General features: G+C 36.6%; 1 protein-coding gene across 1 annotated transcript in view; it reads right to left on the bottom strand.

Moving 5' to 3' along the window:
* Positions 1-1,079: 1,079 nt before the first annotated feature.
* LOC107854085 (ATP-dependent DNA helicase RecQ) overlaps positions 1,080-27,131 on the bottom strand; it is a 45,962-nt gene continuing 19,910 nt past the window's right edge. Inside the window, exons 13-20 of the mRNA XM_047396432.1 lie at positions 10,620-10,662; positions 10,297-10,468; positions 3,359-3,429; positions 3,101-3,194; positions 2,420-2,629; positions 2,148-2,354; positions 1,602-2,009; positions 1,080-1,515 (exon numbers count right to left, since the gene is read on the bottom strand). Of these exons, the coding sequence (XP_047252388.1) occupies positions 1,390-1,515; positions 1,602-2,009; positions 2,148-2,354; positions 2,420-2,629; positions 3,101-3,194; positions 3,359-3,429; positions 10,297-10,468; positions 10,620-10,662 (1,331 nt within the window). The 3' untranslated portion in view covers positions 1,080-1,389. The remainder of the gene's footprint in view (positions 1,516-1,601; positions 2,010-2,147; positions 2,355-2,419; positions 2,630-3,100; positions 3,195-3,358; positions 3,430-10,296; positions 10,469-10,619; positions 10,663-27,131) is intronic.

Below are 27,131 nucleotides of genomic sequence, written 5' to 3'. Positions count from 1 at the left end.
AAATCTAATATGAAACACTAACCGAAAAAACCACCTCATATTTCAACACAAAGAAAACAAACAAAAAACATACTTTTTTAGAAAATAGCTTACTTGATCAAAGAAAATTCAACCTGAAATTAAATATTCACTCAAAACTTCGACTTATCTCTATTTTGGAGTAGAGAAAAACTCAAAAATATCATCTTCTTCACTAGCTTACGCAAAAGCTTTTAGGGAATGCAAGTGAATGACTTTCAATATAGAGTAAATATGAAAAAGGATCAGATATTATTTATCCACGGGGATATACACATAGGCCATTATTCCACTGTGTACGCGCATGTTTTACACGAATGTGATCTTTGAACCACAAAGGGATACTTGATGTATTGAAATAACAAGTTCCAAAAGATTTTTAAAATAATCAGTAGTATAGGTGCTCACTAAATAAAACCTTACAAGTTCACGGAATTTTTAAAAACTTCTCTCTAATACTTATAATACATTTGTTTTAAAAATGTTTTAGTTATATATACTCACCAAAACATATTAAAAATATATCTTTAATACATATAATATATTGAATTCAAAATGTACTAAAATTATTTAATTATTCTCTTATTAATGTTGTTAAAACTGTGTTGAAAAATATAGTATATATTTATTTAACTATTTTTGTTTTTAAACAAAAAAGTTAAGCTATTAGTGGTAAGAATAAAAACGCACTACAACTGATAAATAACGTTATAAATTTAGTATACATGAACCAACTTTTATCGGAACACACCCAACATGCAACGATCAGATCACGATAAATCCAGCATTGTCACAGTGCACATATAAAATTAATTTCAAACAGTTGAAAGTAAACAGCTAATTAGGATTGGCTTACTCCAAATGGGCAAAGACAATTTGACAGAGTTGAAATTTCAAATACCCAGTAACTCTTCAAAGTTATAACCCAGCACCAAGAAAGCATCATGCACATGAAACTCTGAGCACAAACCATTGGAGAAATTTCAGATCAAGAGCATCATTCAGCATTTACACATCCCAATAGAACCAAGTTTTAATCACTAGTAATGCAGAGACTGATGTAAGTTGCAACAATCACACGTCTGCAATAGACAACTTGTTAATCAAACAATAACAAGTTAACAGGGTGGCTATGCTAGTGAATTCAATCATCCAGCCACTATATTGAAGTTAGTTGCTGCAAGATTCTCGCCGATTTACTAGGTGATGAAGAAACTATTCCACTGACGCTTGCTCCCAATTTAACAAACTCAAAGCTTTTGTGAGGATCATTGATCCTTACTATTTGAAGAAAATAACAGAGTAGAAATGGGTGGCAAATAACAGCGAAATTGATATGGATCCACTAAGTTCACAAATTACACAGAAAGATTACATAAGCTTGTATAGGTTGCTCTTCCTATATATCAAAAACTCACCTTCAAGACAACAAAGCAGATTGACTAAAGATTTCTCGTTGGACCCATTGAAGTGCTCCAAAAGATCAGAAAGGGTAACCTGCATATTTATACATTGTCCTCCCATCAACAAGGAATATGAAAACTTTAAAAAGATATGTGTGACTACAAAGGACAAGTACTTACCCCATCATCAAAGTTCTTGAGCCAGCTCAATATGGATTCTTCTGTGGCATCCAGAGTCCTAAAAATTTCTCCTTCTGCTGCTTCGACCCTCTGGCGTTTTGTAGGAATGAGCAAATCACCTTCACTGGATGCAGCTTCTTTCCTACTCCTCTCAGTCAGGAGATGAGATTCTGCTCCTTCAGTTTTCCCTGGAGAAGAAGCACCATTTATACCAGTGATGAGAGGTGCTTCAACTATGCCATCATCTCTTTGCACATCAGATGGAATAATAGAGTTCTGTACTATTTCTGATATTTCAGTCAAACATTCATCTCCATTGCAACTTTGCTCGGATGTGGATGAAAACAATTCAGCTGATACTCCTGCCTCTTGCATCGTCAAGTATGCCTTTATCTGACCATAACTTATCTGCTTGTTAAGAAGACTTATTTAGCTTTTAAAAATATAATTGGCATGCAACCCCACGTACGCCAGCTATAAAGAATGCACTACAATCACAAACAACTGAACAATCTATCATATGAGCGATTTCAACATAGACCGCACCTCTTCTGGTAACTCAGTTTTTATGGGCTTCAATTTTTCTGTACCAACTTTTGAGATGGCATTCTGGATGCTCAAGAATGTCTCTCTTGTCAACCCAGTCTCCTCACAAAACCTGGTCCAATTCATTTTGCATCCCTCTCGTGCAGCTTCGAGTATATACTCTAGCACAGTTTGTTCCTTTATTGCTGCTGCTCTACCAGGAAAATTCTACATGAAAAAGAATATGTAAGAATTGTAACAGGCAAGCTGGAGTAAATCCTAATATGACTCACAGCGATTTCTTTGAACGTAAGACCATCCTCATGCCACATCTTCCATGCTTCAAATTTTGCTGGTGTCAACTTTTTATTGCTTCGAACTGTGAGTGTCTTACTGGGAACAGAGGTTTGACTGGTTGGATTCCCATCCAAAGAGAGATTGCAAGCTTCTGATATTTGTTTAACACTTCGAAGAAAATTATCACCATACAGTTTAATGAAATGCTGCAACAGAATTGAGAAATTAACTCCAACAACACCAAAAGTTCGATAAAATAATGTGCACTACAAGAAACAGATGTAGAATCCGCTAAACATTCAGGAATCAAAGTAGAACCATGGTTTTTTCAGCAATAAAGATGGCAACAAAAGTAAAACAGAAAGGTGATTCATGGATGAACCTCCTGATAGGAGCAAAGGGGGAAGACAGCAAACAGGCATCTGAGCATTGAAAATAAAGATGCATGAAGACATCAAATTATAGAAAGGAGTTTACTCAGAGCTTGACAAGAGAATAAAATGAAAATGACAAGGTACATTCAACTTAAGGTGATTAAATTACCAGGGCTATCTCACACTTTGCAACGCTTCCCATTACACTGAGAATGCATGAGCCCTTAGAGTTTCTGATATGTGTCAACTAGTCGTGCAAGAGTTACAAGTATTTAGCTACCAGTATCCAACTACTAAGTATACCTGGTTTACACCATCTATATTTGCTAGTCTTGCTTTTGTAGAAGGCCTGGTCAAGCTTATCCTTTTCAATGTTTGGTCACCACAGACTGCATATCTGGAAGTGACAACTAGACATAAATTTGTATCTCACTTTTAGGCATCAAGGGAAAATACTGTCATAACATGCATGTAGCATCCCTTGTAATTCAAATATTATATGGATAGTTTATCAAACCAAAGTTCCACAAGAATGAGCTGAGTATTGTATTATGTACTTACGGAGCAGTTCCAGTAGCTCTGGCAAGCTTAATTCTCTCTTCTATAAGCATTTTGTACAGTTGAGTTTCAGCCTGAATAATCCATAAGGAAAAGAGACATATTAGTGTGGGCACCACTAAATTCAACCATAACGAAGACAAATAACGGAAGTTGAAATGTCTAAGCCAAACACTTGAGTAGCTAGTGAAATTACGGAAATGCATTTTTTATGTCAGATTACATTGTTTCAAGTTCTAGCACACATCTGATTTAAAGGAGTTCCAGACATTACGAAAGACTGCTAGCAGCTGAGATGTACATGAGGCATATCAGAACATCACAGCAACTACGGCTAGCTGAGGATGTCTGATACATGAGTTCTGCAATTTTGCATAAGCAAGAGAACTGAGGCAGAGAAGTTAGATTTATAGGGGTTTATTAAGGTCTTTGCTGCATACAGCAACATATGTAGGATTAAATAACCAGGTTCAGCCCAGTGTAAACAGAATAACAGTGCTAACTAGCAATGAGGGCGACGCAGACTTGAAAGGCAGAACAGCCCACAACTCTATTTTTTGGTTCATAGTGAGAGGCCACAATTCTTCTTAAATAATTGGACAAGACAATCTCATTTTGTGTCAACTTTTATTTTTAAAAAAAAAAAAAAAAAAAAAAAAAAAACAAACGGAGTACAAAATTAGAACGATTAAATTTTAAATCGAATTACTGATTTTGTCTCTTCAACGAAGCAAAGGCTTTGATTGATTGACTCTTTTTTCCAAGTTCAGTGCACTTCGAGAGTTCAAAACTTAATTTTGAAAGCTCGAACAATATTCTAAGAGAAATATTTCTTCAATAAGTTTTAAAAGTGAATACAAACTAAAATTCTAATAGGACAAACTCTAAATACAAAAATAATTAACAACGAATTCACTAACTTGACGAAAGATTTACTTAATAACTTAGCTATTTAATTTAAACCAAATTTACTGTAACATGTTACTTAAAAAACTTAGCATTTCATTGAATCGTAACGGATTTTACTTAAACCAAAAAAGGAAAAACTGTTTAGTCTATCTATTACTTATTTATACTCTTATGGTTCTATTTATTTACTAAACTCTAGCAAACTAAATAAACTTGAATACTTTTACCTTGTGTGAAAAAAAAACTTATTGTATTAAGACGGTCTTAAAAGAAATGAGACAAAAATCTATGTTTAATCACTTAGTCTAAAAGGATTACTCATTTAACTATCATGCCTTTACATTGGCAAAAATATTAGCATGCCTTTAGAAACTAATTAGAAATCCATCACACTGTTATCAAAGGTGAAAAGCGCAAAAAACTCTAAAAGCTCCATTGGGGCTTTAAGGGCAAATAAAAGGTGGGCTTTACATAAAAGGCAAAAATGGAGAAAAATTACAACTATGTTAGTCCAAGACAAATAATTATAATAAAAAATTAACAAATATATGGACAAAGAAATTGAAAATTAAATTATGATAAAGTGAAATGTCTTTTTTTTAGTGTTGCCTCTTCAGGATACACTCATTGGCAAGGAAAAATGTGAGATTGGTATCAAAAGTGTACATTTTATTCATCTGAGAGCTACAAATTTATAGTATAGGAAAGGAAACACATACAGAATCAGATCGCTTGATTCTAGCAGATATGAGAATCAAGATATGATCTTATTTGATCTAATTACCTAACATATCTATAGTAAATCAAATCTTATTTTATCAAATCAATTAAGATCCTACAAAATCAAATCTTAAATATTCACAAATCAACACTCCCCATCAAGTTGGCATGCAAATATCTGTAATGACTAACTTGCTTACAAGAATTTCAAATTTTGGTTTAAACAAGCCTTTTGTGAAAATATCTATAATTTGCTGATTGGTTGAAACGAGAGGCATACACACACTTCCTTCTTCAATCTTCTCTTTTATGAAGTGTCTATCCACTTCAACATGTTTTGTTTTATCAAGTTAAACTGGATTGTGAGTAATACTTACGGCCGCTTTATTGCCGCAGTTCAATTTCATTGGAAAATCAAACGGTTTTTTGAGTTCTTCCATCATCTTCTTGAGCCAAATCATTTCATAAATCCCATGGGCCATAGATCGATTTTCAGCTTCAGCACTACTGCGGACTAAAACATTATGCTTTTTACTCCGCCAGATCACAAGATTTCCCCAGATAAATGTACGATATCCAGATGTAGAGCTCCTGTCAGTAGTAGAACCTGCCCAGTCTACATCTGTAAAGCTTTCAATGCCCCTATGTTGGGTTAATTCTGAAAAACAATCCTTTCCCCAGAGAACTTTTAAGATATCTTAGGATCCTGTAGACCGTTTCTTGGTGCTCTTCCTTTGGAGAGTGCATAAATTCACTGACTAAGCTTATAGCAAAAGCTATATCAAGTCGAGTATGTGACAAGTAGATCAATTTCCCCACTAGTCTTTGATATTGACTGTAGTCAACTGAATTTCCTTCTTTATTTCCGAATTTTATATTCGGTAAATAGGTGTTTCAGCTGGACGACAACCACTCATCCCTTTCTCTTTTAGAAGATCTAGTACATACTTCCTTTGTGACACTATAATGTCTTCTTTTGATCTCGCTACTTCCATGTCTAGAAAATATTCAACTGGACCAAATCTTTAATCTCAAACTTCAAGGCCAACTATTTTTTAAAATTCTTCATTTCGGACAAGTCATCTCCTATAAGTATAATATCATCAGCATACACTATCAGAATAGTTGTCATTCCTTCAAGAGAATGTCGAACGAACATGGTATCATCTGCTTGCCCTTAAGTATGCCCTTATTTTTTCACAAACTGAGTAAACCTCTCAAACCCAGTTCTTGGAGATTGTTTAAGCCCATAGAGAGATTTTTTTAGCTTGCACGCTCTAGTTCCATACCTTTCTTCAAAACCTGGAGGAGGGTCCATGTAGACTTCTTCGAATTTTCCATTCAAGAATGCATTCTTCACGTCTAATTGTTGGAAGGACCAATCAAGGTTGGCATCAATGGTCAGAAGAACCCTTATTGAATTCAACTTGGCAACTAGAGCAAATGTTTCAAATAGTCAATCTGATAAGTCTGAGTGAATCCTTTTACTACCAAACGTGCCTTATACCTCTTTAGGGACCCATTTGCTTTAAATTTGATGGTGAACACCCACTTGCAGCCCATTGTTTTCTTTTCACGTGGTAGTTCCACTATTTTCCAAGTTTGATTTCTCTCCTGAGAGTTCATCTTCTCAAGAATTGCCTTCTTCCACTCGAGAACGTTCAAAGCATCCTGCACATTTCTCGATATCTCCATTTCAGATAATTGAGAAGAAAAGCTATATAGGAAGGGGACAAGTTTCCATATGACACAAAATTTGATATGGGTGGTTGGTGACTTTTATTAGCCCTATACATTTGGTAGTTGGAAGATCAAGGTCTAAACTAACAAGGGGTAAATCGGAAGTAGGTTCTAGAGAATTACCTTGTGTATCAGTGAGATCTTGCGGGGCGGACATTTGGTTCTGAAGAGAGTCCTTGATCTCTTTTTCTTGGTTCCAATTTCTTCTCATGTAAACCTGCAATTCCTTTGTTTGATCCCTGTTCTTCTCATTACTTGTATCATGAAAATGCTCTATTGTCTCAGTGTCCTTTTTCTCATTATTTAAGTAAACAAATAGACTACACCCAAAAACTCTCAAAGATAGATCAGTTGTCAATCTAGAAGTAGAGAAGTATGTCTTGAACATACTGAAAAGGGTTTTAAAACCTAGAACAAAGGAAAGTATCCTATTAATAAGATCGGTGGATGTCAAAAGAGCTTCTCCCCAAAGAAATTTAGGGACTCAATATTAAGGCTTTAGTTACTTCCATAAGATGTCTATTTTTTCCCTCCGCTACTCCATTTTATTGGGGTGTATCAGGATATGAACTTTGGTGCACTATTCTCTTAGAAGTGAAAAAATTGCTTAGTTGGTCATTAAAAAACTCAATCTCATTATCACTCAGAAATACTTGAATCTTCTCATGACATTGTGTCTCAACCATAACATAAATGGCCTCAAATATTTGTTTTACTTCCCCTTTGTCTTTCAATAGGTAAACCCAAGTTAGTTCAGTGTGATCATCTATGAAACTCACAAACCACCTTTTTCCATTTACAGGTGCTATCCTCGAAGGTCCCCAAACATCATAGGATCAGAGGATATTCATCAGGAAGATTACTTGGGTAAAACCAAGGAACATTGAAAGTATTTTAACGAGTTGGATCAGAGTGGAAATACTAATGAAAATGAGGGGAGATGGAAAATGTCCCAGTATGTATATGGTGGACAATATGGAAAGAAAGAAATCAAAGGTGTTTTGAGGGCAAACAGGACCAATTTATAGAATTTTAAGATGAATTGTTTAGCTCTTTATTATTTTTGGTGTGAATCGAAAGTGTAAAAGGGTTTTGTGGCATGGTAACTCTGCAATGAAAAAGATGAACGTATGTGTTTAGCCATTTCACAAAATTCACATTGAAAAAAGGATATAGTTTTATTCATAAACTTTGGTAACAAGCGTTTCAAATAATGACAACTAGGATGACCAAGTCCATAGTGCCATAACATTACTTTATTATTAGCTAGAACAGAGTTCAAACGAGTTGAACTAAAATTTATTGAATTGTCGCCATCTTCAAGAAAATAAAGACCTTCAGACTCTCAAGCATTGCCAATCATCCTCCCCGTGACCTTGTCCAGAAATACACATGAAATATTGTCAAAGATAGCACGACACTTAAGGTTTTGAGTCAATTTGCTGATGCACAAAAGATTATGAGACAATTTAGAACATGAAGGACAAAAAAATAGTCAAAAAAGGGGTTAGTTTGACTGTCCCTTTCCCAGCAATTGCTGAGAAGGAACCATCAGCAACTTTGACATTTTTATTTCCTGCTAAAGGAGTATAGGTCGAGAAAAAATGAGAGTTCCATGTCATGTGATCACTAACCCCTGAATCTATGATCCAAGAGCTTATACTAGTTGAATCTGTACTAAAAAATACATGGTACATTACCTATTTGGGTAAAAGAACAAGTAGGAGTAGAAGGATTAGGTTTAGTGGATTGGAGAAGTTAGTGCAATAGCTCTAGCTGTTCCTTGGTGAATGGTGGCATTTCTGAAGAAGATTTCAGCTCCGGTTCTTCATTGGTACACTGAAAGGCCTGGTTGCCATGGTTTTCTGCCATTTTTTTTGTTCCAGTTGGGCGGTTTTCCATGGATTTTCCAACAAGTCTCACGAGTGTGCAAGTATGTTTTGCAAAAATCACACCATGGCTTCTTCTTCTTCTTGTCATTCTCATTTTTTGCAGCAACTAACGTAGATGACTATATTTTTTGCTTCCAGATTGGAATCTATTTTTAGCATAACATTTCTCTTTGTTTCTTCACGCCAGATTTCAGAAAATGTTTCCCTCAAAGATACAAGTGGATTTTTTCCAAGAAGTTGAGAACAAAGTTCAACCCTGCCAAAAAATAGATATACTCTCCCACTTACTTCCTTTTCATTTTTTTTACGCTATCTTTCGAACACTCTCACTCATCACTATAGCATTATTCTAATTTTTGCTGCCACAGGGAAACCATCTCCTTATAGTAAAGAGTAATACTTCTCTCCCTTGCCTCGCTTTCCACAGTTTATTTTTTAATTCAAAAATGTGAGAGGCATTTTCTACATCAGAATAAGTCTCTCTAACAGCCTTCCAGACATCCGTAGCAGTGGGAAGAAATAAATATGGTTTACCTATGGCAGGTTCCATGGAGTTTAGTAGCCAAGCAATTACCATCGAGTTCTCTAAACTCCGAGTGTTTATTTTCGGGTCTCCTAGTTCAGGCTTTCTCGTTTCTCCAATCAAGTGCCCAAGTTTTCCGAGACCATCAATTGCCAAACGAACAGATTATGCTCATTCCAAATAATTCTTTCCATTCATCTTGTGATAAGTAAGATGAAACGAAAAATGAGAAGAATCGTCGTCTTGGTTCATTGTTGTCTCGATCGGAACTTTGTTAACAAAATCAGCTTCTGTTAATGCCGTTGGGTGACGTAGCCCAGTAAATGTTGTTTTAGTCATCAGCAACACAAGAATAAAGCTGCTCTGATGCCATGTGAGATGGGTACCAAAAGTGTACATTTTATTCATTTGAGAGCCTACAAATTTATAGTACAGGAAAGCAAGCACATACAAAATCATATCACTTGATTCTAGCAGAGATGATCTTATTTGATCTAATTACTTAACCTATCGATAGCAAATCAAATCTGATTTTATCAGATCAATTAAGATCCTACAAAGTCAAATCTTAAATATTCACAAATCAACAAAAAAATATGTCTTATACCCTTGATGACGACACTGAAACGCTCATGAAGAGAGGCAAAACTCACAAGATTTTTTGATAACACAAGCTCACCATCACTATTGTTTTACCCAGTTAAATCATTTTCATCTTTGATCAGCAAAAGCTCTTCAAAAGCTTTTAATCCAAACAAATTTACATTATATGAGATAGAGTAAGGAGGGTAAATTCATCATCTATTTCTAAATTGGCCTTAAAAGGAAAATTGGGGAATCTAGACTCTAACTCCTATCTCTCCTAGAGAATGAATCCCCTTAATCAGTAAGCCAGGTTCAGTTTATCCAACAAAAGTGCAAATTTGTCTTTACACCTATACACTCATTATGGCAAGGCAGGTTTGGATGAATCCTAACCCTCTTGCATCAAGGAGGTTCTGCCCCATATTGCACATTGGATAGAACTAGAATATAAGGCTTTCCAGGATGTGGAAGAAACTAATATGAAGAAAGGAAATAGTTATGATGCAACAATAAGGATAATATAAATCACACAACTGATGTTTGAAGATAAGGGAAATAGATAGACTACATACTTGTGAAAATCCTTCAAATTCCTTAGAAGTCAAACCATCGATCTCACTCGTTTCACTGGGTGTATCTTTGTTTTTCTCATCAAGATCCATTTCAGGAGTTTCCGTCAAAAACAGTGGAGGTTGATGATCAGGGCTACTGGATCTAAGAAACTGCAATCCCATTTCACTGATGCTGATGCATGAATTTTAACATTGTCATTCAATAGTAGGTATACAATAAGATGTCAAGAAGGATATAAAGAGAAGATCCATGGTTGACAGTCACATATATGGAAATGGTAAGCAAATCCTAGAAGAAGTAAAGACATTGGAGAAGTATCTACCTCACAGTTTTGTACATATCTTTGAAGGTTTCTGCCAAATAATCTGCAACAAGGCAAATTTTCTGTTTAAAAATCCTTGTAATTCGAAGTTGATGAAAAAACAGAAGGCCTTACACTTATACTCAAAATTATCTCACAAGGAGTACTCAGCATTATCTCATAAGGAAAAGGTGCAACTGCTTGAGAGGATATACCTACTGAAACTTATGACCCCCCATCCAGTATAGATAAGAGTGACCTTCACGTAGCTAAACTTCGACTGAGATTTGTTGATTTCAAAGACAATCGGTTTGCTTTATAAAGAACTTCTTAAAAGAAGGTTTAAGAAGTTGAAATTTGTCGCATAAATGGAAATACTAAAATTAAAATGTAATACGGAAGTGTAAATGCAAGTCTTCCGCATCGGACCAACGTAAGAATCTACAACTTAATGTGAGCCTATAAAATGATTCAGAATTGTCTGATGCATTCTCTCTTATTTCTCACATAGTGCCAGATCAAAGGTAGAAATAACCCTTATAATCATTGTGCAGTCACCAGCAACATCTGATACAGAATAAGAACATTACCGTGCAATTTTTTTGACAATCTCTGAATTCACCAAATGTCGATTTGCTTACCAGTGTTCTCAACATACCATTACCAATATATGGACTGGAAAACTAATGGAAAGGGAGAGAAGCAGCGTAATGTAATCCCTGGAGTTCCATCTAAACCAGGAAGATTTGACACCATGTGCATAGTACGCTGCCAGCACATGCAGCCTTCTCCAGTGAGCTTCACTTTCTCTTTGCGGCAACTTGGTTATCAACTTAAAATTCCAATCCGAACCATCCAAGACCCATAAGATTTACCGGAGCCCTAGTCTGACTACTCGATTCTTTCACTCCAAAATTTCTCAGGATAAGGGAGTCTTTGGTTGGTCTTTTCTTTCACTTTGGGAGTCAACCGAGCTTCTCTGCTTGCATAATTCTCTATCTGATTTCCAAAACTTTATGGCAAGGATTTAGCAGTTTTTCAGCAAATTAGTCATTTCCAGTCAACCAATCACTTTTCTGACCACTTAGTGGCGTACTGGTACCATTTACAATTTTGTTACAAAATGAATATAGACAACATTTAGTGTTATGCACGTAGTGTAGGAAATATGTAAACATTTTAGAATGTTTTTTTCTTTAATAAGAACCTAGTGTATATGTATATATACCTTTTGCATCATGTATATATGAAGAGTCCCACATTGATGCTTTAACCAATGGATGGTTCCTCACCTCTTGAACTAGCTTTTGGGGTTGAGTTACACCTCCTTACCTCAAAGAAGAATCATGGTAACACAACAGGACTCATCCCAATTATCGTTCCCCCATGTAGGGTCCGCACATTAAAATTTTCCTCACTTCAAGTGTACAATCCTGGGCGTGGAGTTGGGGTGGGGGTTGAAGAGCCTCAATTTGTACTTCAAGGGATGGATAATCTCTTTAACATGGCTTGGGCAACCCTCACCTCTTGAGCTAGCTTTAGGGGTTGAGTTAGGCCAAGATCCATTTCTTTATAATAAATAAGAAAATTCCTTCACATTCTTGTTACCTACATGGTATCAGGTTGGATCATTTGCTTTGCCGGAAGTGAGACTTAGTTTGGGACCAAATCTGGTACTTCAGAAGGTGATTGGGAATTGAAATTTTGATCTCACCAATTTAGGGTAGGTTGCCTACCCTCAATTTACAGAACCACAAAATCCAGCAGCCGACGGAGACGAGCATGAGGCTCACATGCTGATGAAAGATTTTCCAACTGTCTAAAGGGGCACTACATGCAGGAGTGTGTCACCCGAAATTGCATCTGTTTACCGTTTTGGCATCACCTTGACGTCTCTGAATGGAATCTGGTGGTAGCTTGTGTGAAATATTTCGATTGGAGAGTGTTTTGACAAGTCCAAGTTGTATCATTCTCAATTTGTTATCTTTAGTACTCCTATTTGATTTTCTATGGCTGAAAATTTGATTTTCTGTTGTTGGGAATTAGTTTGTAGCATTTGTTCCCATTTATTGTGTGAGAGCTGTGTAAGGACCTTAACTGAAATTTGAATAAAAGAAACAGAGAAGGGGTTTAAGGTAATTTCCAGAAGAATGGAGGGCTGAGATTAGATGGAGATTAATGAGGCTTAACGATTGAGATTGAAGCTGCTGTGAATAAGAGACACGTGCAGAGGAGAGAGGAAGGCATCGAAATTGAATGGTATTCCTAACAAACTTCTCGACTGATTCTTCTTCTATCCCTTCCAATTTCTTCTATTCCTTTCTAATCTCCTTCGTATCTTCCATTTTCAGCTCTAGATGTAAAGCTTTATCAATGGCGACCCATTGTATTTAGTTTATTTTCATTTCAAGCCTTCAGTTAGCTGTAATTGCATTTTCAATTCCATTAATACAAAATTATTCCAAAATTCACTGTGTCGTGTATTTCGTTTTCTTTTTTTGCCTGTTCCATTGATAAATTGAATGGGGTTCATAACAATTGGTATCAGAGCTTACTGATTGTGCAACTTGATCCAACACGGAGATGGCAGAAGGAACAAGAAGGAAACTCATGGATGAAAAACTAGCTCAGCATGATGAAATTCTGGGTGAATGACATGGTGGACAGCAAGCTTTGGGTAGCTGCTATCCAGACTGGCATCCAAGGAGCACTAGAGTAACTGTTAGATCAACTCACGCCCATGGAGAGAAGAGACAATAGAGGTTAGGACTAGGCACCAGAATGGGGAGATGGTATCCTTCCCATTCCTTCTCAGGATTGTCGCCTAGCCAGACCACATCAAGAACTCTTCCAACTCCTGAGAGGGAACTTCTGAGCTTTGAAGGCTCTAATCCTAAGGCATGGGTGCGAAAATGTGATAGATACTTCAATCTAAATCGGATTCCTGAGAATCAAAAAGTAGAAGGGTTGCCCTTTACTTGAATGGGGATGCTGAGACCTGGTACAACTCTCTGATCTTAAGTAGAGAACCGGTGTCATGGTGAGTTGAAGGAGGAGATCTGTGATAGATTTGGTGATATCATGATGGAGGATATCGTGGAAGAGTTCAACAATCTCAAACAGATTGGTGATATGGAAGAATTCCTGAGGAAATTCAAAGATCTTAAGGCTCAAATGATTGTAAGAAACCCAGTTTTGAATTAGTCCCATTTTTTGCCTAGTTTTGTTGGAGCTTAGAGTGAGGAGATCAAGAATGCTGTGAAGATGTTTACACCTACTACACTCAATCTGGCCATCCAGCAGGCTAGGTTACAGGAGAAGGCAATAGAGGCTGCTATGAAGAAGTCTAAGGTGACGGCTAAACCTTCTAGTTGAAGTGGGGGATCAGGAAATTACGGGGGTGCCAGGCCTAGTGCAGCTCCTAATTCCACGCCTAATTCACTCAGATTAAGTTCTGAAGTGTATGAATATAGAAGGCCAATCATCTATGTTTTTGATGTGGTGAGTAGCATGGTGTGGGCCATAATGCAAGGTGAGAGAGTTGCAGTGCATGACTGGTTCACCTAAGGAAGTAATTGTCAGCCAAGAAGAACCTCCTGAGATTGAAGTAGAAATTGAGAATGAGATGAGCTTGGAAATTCAGGAAGGAGTGTCTCTCAGTGCTCTTTCAGGCAATGCAAATGGGGTAAATATCATCTTGGTTTATGGTATTGTGAAGAAGAGGGCTCTATCAATTTTGGTGGACTCAGGAAGCACCAATAGCTTTATTAATGAAGTCACAGTAAAGGAGACAGGTTACCAGTCTATTTAGACTCAGCTATCAGAGTGACTGTAGTAGATGGTAATTATGTATACTGCAACTCTAGTTGCCCTCAGTTTACTTGGAAGATGAGGGGGAAGACTTTTGTAGAGGATCCCAGACTGCTTAAACTAGGAGAATGTGACATAGTATTGGGCAATGACTGGATGAAGAAGCATTATTCCACCAAATTTGATCATGAGAAGCAATGTGACTATTGGGAGAAAGGGCAACAAGGTGGTGTTACATGCAATTCCTGAAAGGGCCAAATTAGCATGATCAATGGCAGTACAATGGGAAGCTACTGAGGAAAGGACAGACCCTCATGGCACACTTATTTCTCATACAGGCTGTAACTACACAGGATGCACAAGTAGACAGTTCAATCCTGACTGTTGTCCACGCATGCAGAGGTGTTTGCTGAGTCTAAGGCTTTATCATTTGCAAGGAATTTAGACCACTGTTCCACTCAAGCCAGGGACTACACCAGTCAGCCTCAGACCACAGAGATATAACCACTACCATAAGTAGGGTTGGAGAAACAAGTAGCAGAAATGCTCACCAATGGTATTATTCAGCACAGTCAATCCCCTTTCTCATCACCTGCCCTGCTTGTCAAGAAAAATGATGGAACATGGAGATTTTGTGTTGACTATAGGGGGTTGAATGAGATAACTATCAAGGAGAAGTATCCTATTCTATAGTTGATGACCTGTTAGATGAGTTACACGGGTCAGTGATATTTTCCAAGGTGGATCTGAGGGCTGGTTACAATCAGATCAGAATGAAGCCTGAGGATGTATTTAAGACTCTGTTTAAGACTCATATGGGCCATTAAGAGTTCGAGGTAATGTCCTTCGGCTCACCAATGCACTTACCACATTTCAAGCACGCATGAATCAGGCTTTCCACTCCTTGGTTATGAAATTTGTTTTGGTGTGTTTTGATGATATCCTCGTCTGTAGAAAATCCTTGGAAGAACATGTAAGACACTTAACAGCTGTCTTTACGTTTGGAGGTTTTCAGACACAAAAAGGGGGTGACTGGTCTGAAAACTTTGATGTTGTACCAACAATATTAATAATGGGATTGCAGAAGGGCTATTTTCGGTCACAGTGTGAAGTTCTTCATGCTTTTCAGTTGTATTGTGAGAGTGCAATTTTGTGTCACTCGAACTCTTCAAAAATATTGCCCAGTGCATGTTGGATCCTTGAAAAGTAGTGCAATTTTGGAGGTTCCGACACGAGTGTTGTAACATCATAGAGAGTCCGAGCAGTATAGGTGCAATTTTGTTATCAAATTATTTAATTAGTCATCTATCCTCCATTGAAATCCAAGATTAAATTACATAATTTTCATTCGCCATACTTTCTCTATATTTTATTCCTCCAAGTATCTTCAGTGGTACTTCCTCTGTTTCTGTAAGATTGGTACCAAAAGTGTACATGATTCATCTGAGAGCTACAAATTTATAATATAGGAAAGCAAACATGTAGATGTTTACAAAGGAAAAACAAACAACAAATGAAGAGGAAAAGAGAGATGTATTATTATGCTGCAAAGAAGTTGCTTAAATACAGAAAACCCTAACAAACTGCATTGACTAATGCAGTAACTCAAAAAAACTGAACTACCTAATAAATAGGAACTAAGTCCACCAACAGCTATATGCCTAAAGACTAGGAAAATCATAACTGAAAAACTAATACAGAAAAACTCTATCTTCTGGAAACAGAAAAAACACATCGGCAACCATGTAATCATGCCAATCCAGCATTAGTTAACAGCTCATGAGGCAGATTTCAACAAACATAACAGAATCAAATCGCTTGATTCTACCAAATATGACAATCAAGATTTGATCTAATTACCTAAACTATCTACAACAAATCAGATATGATATATGATTTTATTAGATCAATTAAGATCCTACAAAATCAAATCTTAAATATTCACAAATCAACACTCCCCCTCAAGTTGGCATGTAAATATCTGTCATGCCTAACTTGCTTACAAGAATTTCAAATTTTGATTTAAACAAGCCTTTTGTGAAAATATCTGCACTTTGTTAATTTGTTGGGACGAAAGGCATACACACACTTCCTTCTTCAATCTTCTCTTTTATGAAGTGCCTATCCACTTCAACATGTTTTGTTCTATCATGTTGAACTGGATTGAGAGCAATACTTATGGCAGCTTTATTGTCACTGTACAACTTCATTGGTAAACCAAACGATTTTTTGAGTTCTTTCATCATCTTCTTGAGCCAAATCATTTCACATATCCAATGGGCCATAGATTGGTTTTCAGCTTCAGCACTGCTATGGGCCACAACATTCTGCTCTTTACTCCTCCAGGACACAAGATTTCCCCAGATAAATGTACAATATCCAGATGTAGACCTCCAGATGAAGTAGAACCTGCCCAGTCTGCATCTGTAAAGCTTTCAATGCCCTTGTGTTGACTTTTTCTGAAAAACAACCCTTTCCCTGGAGAACTTTTAAGATATCTTAGGATCCTGTAGACCGCTTCTTGGTGCTCTTTCTTTGAAGAGTGCATAAACTGACTAACTAAGCTTACAGGAAAAGCTATATCAGGTCGAGTATGTGACAAGTAGATCAACTTACCCATAAGTCTTTGATATTGACTGTGGTCAACTGAATTTCCTTCTTTATTTCCGAATTATATATTCGGATCAATGGGTGTTTCAGCTGGACGACAACCACTCATTCCCCTCTCTTAGAAGATCTAGTACATAGATGATACAAGCATGAGGAGCACAGGGATTACAAGTTTTTGTTGAAGGTCTAAGTTTCAGATTTGCAAAGTGAATTGAAGACCTTTTTCAAAGCCTTGTCCAAGCTCGGGAACTACAAAGACTACAAGGCGCGTTTATGAAAATGAACGCGTTTGAACTTGTTGTGAATGCGCCCAAGGGAGTGTACGCCTTGACATGTGAGAGTTGGCCTTAGGTGCTCAAAAATACACCCAAGGCTGCCCCAAATACACTCCACACCCGCCACTCTCATTAAGGGCAAAGGAGTCCTTTTGCAACACCTTTTGTAATAGACTATTTAAACATTTTCCTTAGTCTTGTTCCTTAGTTAGCTCATTCTTGAAATCACTTGTAATATTGAACATCAATTTCCTCTCAAGAAGAGAGTAAACCACCACTTTGACATCACAAGAAATGGTTTCTTCTTGTGTTGTATGTATCGGCTAGAAACGAGAGTGCTTGAGTGAACCGAGTTCCTCTTGTGTTCCATAAGAGCGTGGTGCTTGTTAACTTGTTTTGTGGAGGTTTTAGAGTATTAATACACTCTTTAGTTGCTGCATTATGAGTTCTCATTGTGTCAAGTTACATATCTTCTTTATCGTTTAAGTTTGAGTTTGTTGTTTCCGTTTAGTGTCTTGTTCGTGTGGACTGTTTGTGAGTTTGCGGACTGTTTTGTGCTCATTTAGATACCGTTTGGTATCACCGCTTCTTGGTGCTCTTTCTTTGGAGAGTGCATAAACTGACTGACTAAGCTTACAGGAAAAGCTATATCAAGTAGATCAACTTCCCCACAAGTCTTTGATATTGACTATGGTCAACTGAATTTCCTTTCTTTATTTCCAAATTATATATTCGGATCAATGGGTGTTTCAGCTGGACGACAACTACTCATTCCTCTCTCTTAGAAGATCTAGTACATACTTCCTTTGTGACACCATAATGCCTTCTTTTGATCTCGCTACTTCCATGCCAAGAAAATATTTCAACTGGCCCAAATCTTTAATATCAAACTCTGAGGCCAACAGTTTCTTTAAATTCTCCATTTCGGATAAGTCATCTCCTGTAAGTATAATATCATCAACATACACTATCAGAATAGTTGTCATTCCCTCAAGAGAATGTCGAATGAACATGGTATGATCTGCTTGCAACACAAACTGAGTAAACCTCTCAAACCAAGCTCTTGGAGATTGTTTGAGCCCGTAGAGTGATTTCTTTAGCTTGCACACTCTAGTTCCATAACTTTCTTCAAAACCTGGAGGAGGGTCTATGTAGACTTCTTCGAGTTTTCCATTCAAGACTGCATTCTTCACATCTAGTTGTTGGAGGGGCCAATCAAGGTTGGCCGCAATGGTCAGAAGAACCCTTATTGAATTCAATTTGGCAACTGGAGCAAATGTCTCAAGATAGTCAATCCCGTAAGTCTGAGTGAATCTTTTTGCTACCAAACACGCCTTATACCTCTCTAAGGACCTATCTGATTTAAATTTGATGAACACCCACTTGCAGCTCGTTGTTTTCTTTCCACGAAGTAGTTCCACCATTTTCCAGGTTTCATTTCTCTTCAGAGTGTTCATCTCCTCAAGAATTGCCTCCTTCCACTCGGGAACGTTCAAAGCATCCTGCACATTTCTCGGTATCTCCATTAGAAAAGCTATAAAGGAAAGGGATAAGTTTCTATATGACAAAATTTGACATGGGATAGTTGGTGACCTTTCTTACCCCTTTACGTTTGGCAATTGGAAAATCAAGGTCTAAACTAACAAGGGGTAAATCAGAGTTAGGTTCTAGAGAATTACCTTGTGTATCAGTAAGATCTTGTGGGGCGAACATTTTGTTTTGATGAGAGTCCTTGATCTCTTTTTCTTGATTTCGATTTCTTCTCATGTAAACCTGTAATTCTTTTGTTTGTTCCCTGTTCTTGTCATTAATTGTATCAAGAAAATGCTCTATTGCCTCAATATCCTTATTGTCATTATTTAAGTTTGGATCTCTTACCTTATCTAGGTTGTTATTACTAAAAAACTATTTCCTGTATCTATCATAAAACTTGGATCCTTTTGTTCCTCACATGTGAGGTCAAGAAGATTTTTATCATCCCTCAAATTTTCACTATGTTTCTCCCCTTGAAGATGAGCTTCAAATAACAGTTGTGATTATAAAAAGGTGACATCCATTGTGACAATAACCTTTCTAATAATTTGGTCATAACACTTGTAACCCTTTTGACTAGGGGCATAGCCAACAAAACACATTTTTTAGCACATGGACCAAGTTTACTCCTATTATGATCATGAATATGCACAAATACACTACACCAAAAAACTCTCAAAGATAGATCAGTTGTCAATCTAGAAGTAAGGAAGTATGTCTTGAACATATTGAAAGGGGTTTTAAAACTTAGAACACGAGAAGACATCCTATTAATAAGATAGGTGGATATCAGAAGAGCTTCTCCCCAAAGAAATTTAGGAACTCCGCTTGTGAACATTAAGGCTCTAGTTACTTCCATAAGGTGCCAATTTTCTCTCCGCTACTCCATTTTGTTGGGGTGTATCGGGACATGAACTTTGGTGCACTATTCCCTTGGAAGTGAAAAAATTGCTTAGGTGGTCATTAAAAAACTCTCTCCCATTATCACTCTGAAATATTTGAATCTTCTCATGAATTGTGTCTCAACCATAACATTAAAAGCCTCAAATATATGTTTTACTTCTCCCTTGACTTTCAGTAGGTACACCTAAGTTAGTCTAGTGTGATCATCTATGAAACATAAAAACAACCTTTTTCCATTTACGGTTGCTATCCTAGAAGGTCCCCAAACATCACTATGGATTAACTTAAAGGGTTTTGTGGCATGGTAACTTTGGGATGAAAAACATGAATGTCTGTGTTTAGCCATTTCACAAAATTCACATTGAAAAAATAATGTAGTTTTATTCATAAACAACTATGGTAACAAGAGTTTCAAATAATGAAAATTAGGATGACCAACGCGATAGTGCCATAACATGACTTTATTAACTAGAACAGAGTTCAAACAAGCTGAACTAAAATATATTGAATTGCCACCATCTTTAAGAAAATAGAGACCTTCAGACTCCTTAGCATTGCTAATCATCCTCCCCGAGACCTTGTCCTGAAATACACATGAAATATCGTCAAAGATAGCACGACAATTAAGGTTTTGAATCAAATTGTTGACGGACAAAAGATTATGAGACAATTTTGGAACATGAAGGACATCAAAAAGAGTTATAAAAGGTGTTAGTTTGACTGTCCCTTTCCCAGCAATTGCTGAGAAGGAACCATCAGCAACTTTGACATTTTTATTTCCTGCTAAAGGAGTATAAGTCGAGTTCTGAAGAAGATTTCAGCCCCAGTTCTTCATTGGTACACTGAAAGGCTTGATTGTCATGGTTTTCTTCCCTGATTTTTTTCCAGATAGGCAATTTACCATGGATCTTCCAGCAAGTCTCACGAGTGTGCCAGCATTTTTTGCAAAAATCACACCACGGCTTCTTTTTCGTATCATTCTCATTTTTCGTAGCAACTAAAGCAGATGACTATATTTTTTTATTCCAGATTGAAATCTTTTTTTAGCATAACATTCCTCCTTGTTTCTTTACGCCTAATTTCAGAAAATGTTTCCCTCAAAGTGGGCAGCGGATTTTTCCAAGTAGTCGAGAACGAAGTTCGTCAAAATCTTGGTTCGACCCTGCTAAAAATAGATAATACCCTCTCACTTTCTTCCTTTTTCATTGCTTTTACGCTATCCTTCGAACATTCCCATTCATCATTATAGCATTGATCTAATTTTTGCCACAGGGAAACCATCTCATTATAAGAAAGAGTAACATTTCTCTCTCCTTGCCTCGCTTTCCATAGTTTAAATTTTAATTCAAAAATCTGAGAGACATTTTCTACATCAGAATAAGTTTCTTTAATCGCCTCCCAGACATCCCTCGCAGTGGGAAGAAATAAATATGGTTTACCTATAGTAGGTTCCATGGAGTTTAGTAGCCAAGCAATTACCATCGAGTTTTCTGAGCTCCAGGTGTTTATTTCCGGGTCTCCTGGTTCGGGCTTTCTCATTTCTCCAGTCAAGTGTCCAAGTTTTCCTCAACCATCAATTGCCAAATGGACAGATTGTGCCCATTTCAAATAATTTTTTCCATTCAGCTTGTGAGAAGTAAGCTGAAAGGAAAAATGAGAAGAATTGTCGCCTTGATTCATTGTTGTCTCGGTCGGAACTTTGTTAATAGAACTCTCGGCTTCTGTTAATGCCGCTGGGTGACGCAGCCCAGTAAATGTTGATTTAGTCATCAACAACACAAGAATAATGTTGCTCTGATACTATGTAAGATTGGTACCAAAAGTGTACATTTTATTCATCTGAGAGCTACAAATTTATAGTACAGGAAAGCAAACATAACAGAATCAAATCGCTTGATTCTAGCAGATATGACAATCAAGATGTGATCTTTTTTATCTAACTGCCTAAACTATCTGCAACAAATCAGATATGATTTTATCAGATCAATTAAGATCCTACAAAATCAAATCTTAAATATTCACAAATCAACAGTTTCAATTTAAGTGTACCAATTTCCTTATTAATGTGTTTCAAAAACATTGCTTCTTTCTACATTCAATAACTATTTAATTAGAAAATCTTGCATGGCATGTGTTTTAGATCATGAAGGGAATTTTGGTACATAACGAACATTTTTAGTTTACAATCCCAAATTGAAATCAAATCTTGTGCTCAACAAACTAAGACACTCGAATTGAAATGAAAGGAATACTTGTTTTCTTCACAATTGTTCTTGCAAAAATGAACTAACTCTCTGTGGTCTCAAGTTTGTGTCCCTTCATTGCTATCATGTTAAAAAGGGCATTATTGCTACTAACTAGAACCTTCTTCTAACCATCTTGAAATTTATGTGGTTGTACCAGTAGAACCACTTAGGATTTTGTGCTACTTCTCCCACATCTCTCCAATAACACGGTTGCTCTTGACTTATCATTGTCGTGGTCATTCTATCCTGGGTTGATGATTCACGCCTTGCATCAATCCTTTTTTGTTGTAGACCTATCTCCTCCACATAATTGTTCAATGGTAGTTCGAAGAAGTATTTCCTCAACTCGTAATCCTCCTTAAATCTACATCTTTTTTGGTTATCATCGATTATTGACTTCACATTATACCTTTGAGGCATCCTTGTTGTTTTTATTTCCTAAGATTGCAAGTTATATTTTCTCACCTAAGTTGTTGACAAACTATGACTAAAGAGATGCCCACGAAGAAGTAAATTTGTTGTTAATTGCAATGTTATCAAAAGCAAAAAACGAAAAAGCTTAATGATTTGTTGGGGCTTTAAGCGCAAAATGAAAATAAAACATAGGCTTTAATTTAAAAAAGGCACAAAGGGAGAAAAAACACAAATATATATATTTAGTCCAAGACAAATAATTGTAAGTGTGAATGACAAATATAAGAACAAAGAAATATAAAGGTTACGATAAAGTGATATAATTATGTAGTGTCCCCTCTTCAGAAGAGGCAGGTATGCCTTGGAACCTTGATGATGACAACGAAGCGCACATTAAGCAGGACGACACGCTCATCTTGTTTTGAGCCTTGCTTCAGAGCTTAAGCATACTTAAAGCATGCCTTTGACAATACTGGTTGATTGTTGATAGGTGTGGTCAGTGAAGCAGTGTTGTTAAAGACTCGCTTGAGGCAAAATTAAGCCTTACAACTCATATTGAGTTTTGCCTCGCTTAATTAGAGCTTTGGTAGAGTCATCAAGATGCTATGGCATGTGCACCTTTAATGATAGATTATGTCTTTAGTGGCACAACATCCTAAATGTAGCTTAATCATATTTATCCTTTCTTTTGTGCAATTAGTTATTGTTTATGTGTATAGTTACATTTTGAGCATTTCATTTCTATTTTTGATCTTTTTTCGTTGGTGTTTTTGTTCGCTAAAACCCATGTCATGGTTGTGCTTTGCTCTTGCCCTTAAAGCTCCAATAGCCTTTTGCAATGAAGATTCATCTAGTCAGTCAGATTGATTGACAAAAGGGATGTTAGTAAAAAAGGTTATCAACAAATATATTGACTATAATAATATATCCTCTTGTGGGCAAGGCCTTATTTGTTTGCATTATCTGAATTTGAATGGTTCAGACCTTAAGCCATTAAGTGCATTTGTTTATATAAAGATGTAAGCAATTATTTGGTCTGAATAGGCATTGATAATTCAGGAATTAAACAAAGTCTTAATATCATTAAGAGGTATTTCAGTGTGGATAATTTTCACTACCACTATATCCAAATTCTCCGGCCACCACCATTAACCACATTGGCTATCACAATCACCATCACCATTGTCAACCAGCATTATTGTCACCACCATCAACAATTACCACTGCCATCACAACCACCACTATAGACAGTCGCTACCATTCCTACCATCTCCGCCATTATAATAATATCAACAGCCACTACCACAGCAATCACCACGAGCTACCACCTCCACCACCGCTATCAGCCACTGCCATCGTTGCGGCGAATCTCTACAACCAATCACCTCCACCATTACAATTAGAACTGTCACCAACTACCACAAACGCATCATCAACCTATATATTCTTCAGACATCACCATTATCAACCGACACCATCATACCAATCACTACAACACCAACTACCTCCATCATCACAACTATCACCACCACTATTCCTAGCCACTAACACCAACCATATCCGACACTGCCACTACAAACCATCTCTACCATCACTAGTGAACATAAATGTTTCATTTGTTTAATCAAACTATGATTTTATTTATTGAATATATATATTTTAAATATGCTTTTTAGTTGAATTGTTTATTTAGTGTTCACAAATAAATAAATCATGAACATTCAGATATATAAAAACAATTAGTCTTAATCATTTCGTGTTTAGATCTAGAGACAATATCTTAATCATTCAAATAAAAAGGCACCCCGCTGCTGCAAAGCTCTCTCTATGCGTGGGTTCGAGGAAGGGCCGAACCACAAAGGTTTATTGTATAAAGCCTCACCTTACATTTCTGTTAGAGGATGTTTTCATGGCTTGAACCCGTGACCTCCTGGTCACATGGCAACAACATTACTTGTTACTCCATGGCTTTCTTATATCTTAATCATTCAAATGTGCATTCAAATTCAGACGTATTAATATTAATGAAAACAAATTAGGCCTAAGGTCGTTTGTGTTTATCTCAATCTATATATGGTTCTAGCGGTATTATTTTGTAGACTCCTTATATGATTTGATAAGATTCCTCACACTAGTTTAGCAAGTTTAACACAAGTATACTGGAATTTGGCATGACTCATACTGAAATTTGTCACTCGTTATTCTATTTGCACTATGCCTCGGTGGTCTATGTTGATTACACAATTAATACAGGCAGTGATCAAGAGGCATGACTAACTTCAAATAACATCTCTTTTAACATTTTCAAAGCAAGACTTATATAAGTTGTGGTATTTGCTCAAAATTGAGGTAACTCAATACAAGTCAGGCATTATCTTTTCATAGCAAAGTATTCCTTCAACATTATAGAATAATAGCATATTGTAGACCCATTTAAGTCTCTGATAGTTTCTTATGTTAAGCTCCTAGTAGGTTAAGAAGGCCTCATACTAATCCCAACAGGTATAAGAGTTCAACTAACAAGTTGAACTGTCGGCTAATACGAGTCCACCACAAGTCAAGAGACCAGGTCCCTTGACAGTGAAATACAATGACTTAACGAAACAATGAAGTTCGATGCAAGAATGGTAAATAACACGCAATGTTTACGTGGAAACCTCCTTGCTCAAAGGAGGAAAACCACAACATACCACGTAGTATTTAAGATTTGATTTTGTAGGATCTTAATTGATCTGATAAAATCAATCAGATCCGATTTGCTATAGATAGGTTAGGTAATTAGATCAAATAAGATCACATCTTGATTCTCACATCTGCTAGAATCAAACGATTTGATTCTGTGTATGTTTGTTTTCCTATACTATAAATTTGTAGCTCTCAGATGAATAAAATGTACATTTTTGGTACCAATCTCATATGGTATCAGAGCAGCTTTATTCTTGTGTTAATGATGACTAAAACAACATTTACTGGGCTACGTCACCCAACGACATTAACAGAAGCCAAGAGTTCTGTTAACAAAGTTCCGACCAAGAGAACAATGAACCAAGGCGGCGATTCTTCTCATTTTTCCTTTCAGCTTATTTCTCACAAGCTGAATGGAAAGAATTATTTGGAATAGGCACAATCTATCCATTTAGCAATTGATGGTCGAGGAAAACTTGGGCACTTGACTAAAGAAAAGAGAAATCCTGAACCAGGAGACCCGAAAATGAACGCTTGGAGTTCAGAATGCTCGATGGTAATTGCTTGGCTACTAAACTCCAAGGAACTTGCCATAGGTAAACCATATTTATTTCTTCCCACTGCTAGGGATGTCTGGGAGGTTGTTATAGAGACTTATTTTGATGTAGAAAATGCCTCCCAGATTTTTGAATAAAAAAGTAAACTGTGGAAAGCGACGACGGGAGAGAGAAGTGTTACTCTTTACTAAAATGAGATGGTTTCCCTGTGGCAAGAATTAGATCAATGTTATAATGATGAATGGTAGTATTCGAAGGACAGCGTAAAAGCAATTTAAAAGGAGGAAAATGAGAGGGTATACCTCTTTTTTTGCAAGGTTGAACTAAGATTTTGACGAACTTCGTTCTCGACTTCTTGGAAAAAATCCACTGCCCACTTTGAGCGAAACATTTCTGAAATTAAGCATAGAGAAACAAGGAGGAATGTTATGCTAAAAATAGATTCCAATCTGAAGCAAAAGATATAGAGCCATCTGCTTTAGTTATGGAAAATGAGAACGACAAGAAAAAGCCGTGGTGTGATTTTTGCAAAAAAATACTGGCACACTTTTGAGACTTGCTAGAAAATCCATGGAGAACCACCCAATTGGAACAAAAAAAAGGGCAAAAAAACATGGCAGCTAGGCCTTTAAGTGTACTAGCGAAGAACCGGGGCTGAAATCTTCTTCAGAAATGCCACCATTCACCAAGGAACATCTAGAGCTACTGCACAAACTTCTCCAATCCAGTAAACCTAATCCTTCTACTCTCACTTATTCTTTTACTCAAACGGGTAATGTACCATGTGGTTTTTTAGTACAAATTCTACTAGTATAAGCTCTTGAATCATAGATTCAGGGGCTAGTGATCACATGACATAGAACTCCCATTTTTTCTAGACTTATACTCCTTTAGCAGGAAATAAAAAAGACAAAGTTATTGATGGTTCCTTCTCAACAATTGCAGGGAAAGGGACAGCTTAACTAACCCCTTTTTTTACTCTTTTTGATGTCCTTCATATTCCAAAATTATCTCATAATCTTTTGTCCATTGGAAATTGACTCAAAACCTTAATTGTCATACTATCTTTGATGATATTTCATGTGTATTTCAGGACAAGGCTCGGGGAGGATGATTGGCAATGCTAGAAAGTATGAAGGTCTCTATTTCTCTATTTTCTTGAAGATGGCGACAATTGAGTAAATTTTAGTTCAGCTTGTTTGAACTCTGTTCTAGTTGATAATAAAGTCATGTTATGGCACTACAGACTTGGTCATCCTAGTTTTCATTATTTGAAACTCTTGTTACCACAGTTGTTTATGAACAAAACTACATTTTCTTTTCAATGTGAATTTTGTGAAATAGCTAAACACAGACGTTCAGCTTTTTCATCCCAGAGTTACCATGCCACAAAACCCTTTAACACTTTCCATTCACACCAAAAATAATAAAAAGCTAAACAATTCATCTTAAAATTCTGAAAATTGGTTCTGTTTGTCCTCAAAACATCTTTGACTTCTT

Source organism: Capsicum annuum, chromosome 9 (assembly GCF_002878395.1).
Source record: "Capsicum annuum cultivar UCD-10X-F1 chromosome 9, UCD10Xv1.1, whole genome shotgun sequence".
Taxonomy (NCBI): domain Eukaryota; kingdom Viridiplantae; phylum Streptophyta; class Magnoliopsida; order Solanales; family Solanaceae; genus Capsicum; species Capsicum annuum.
Note: the sequence above shows the minus strand (reverse complement) of the source record. Positions and strands in the feature narration are given on the sequence as shown.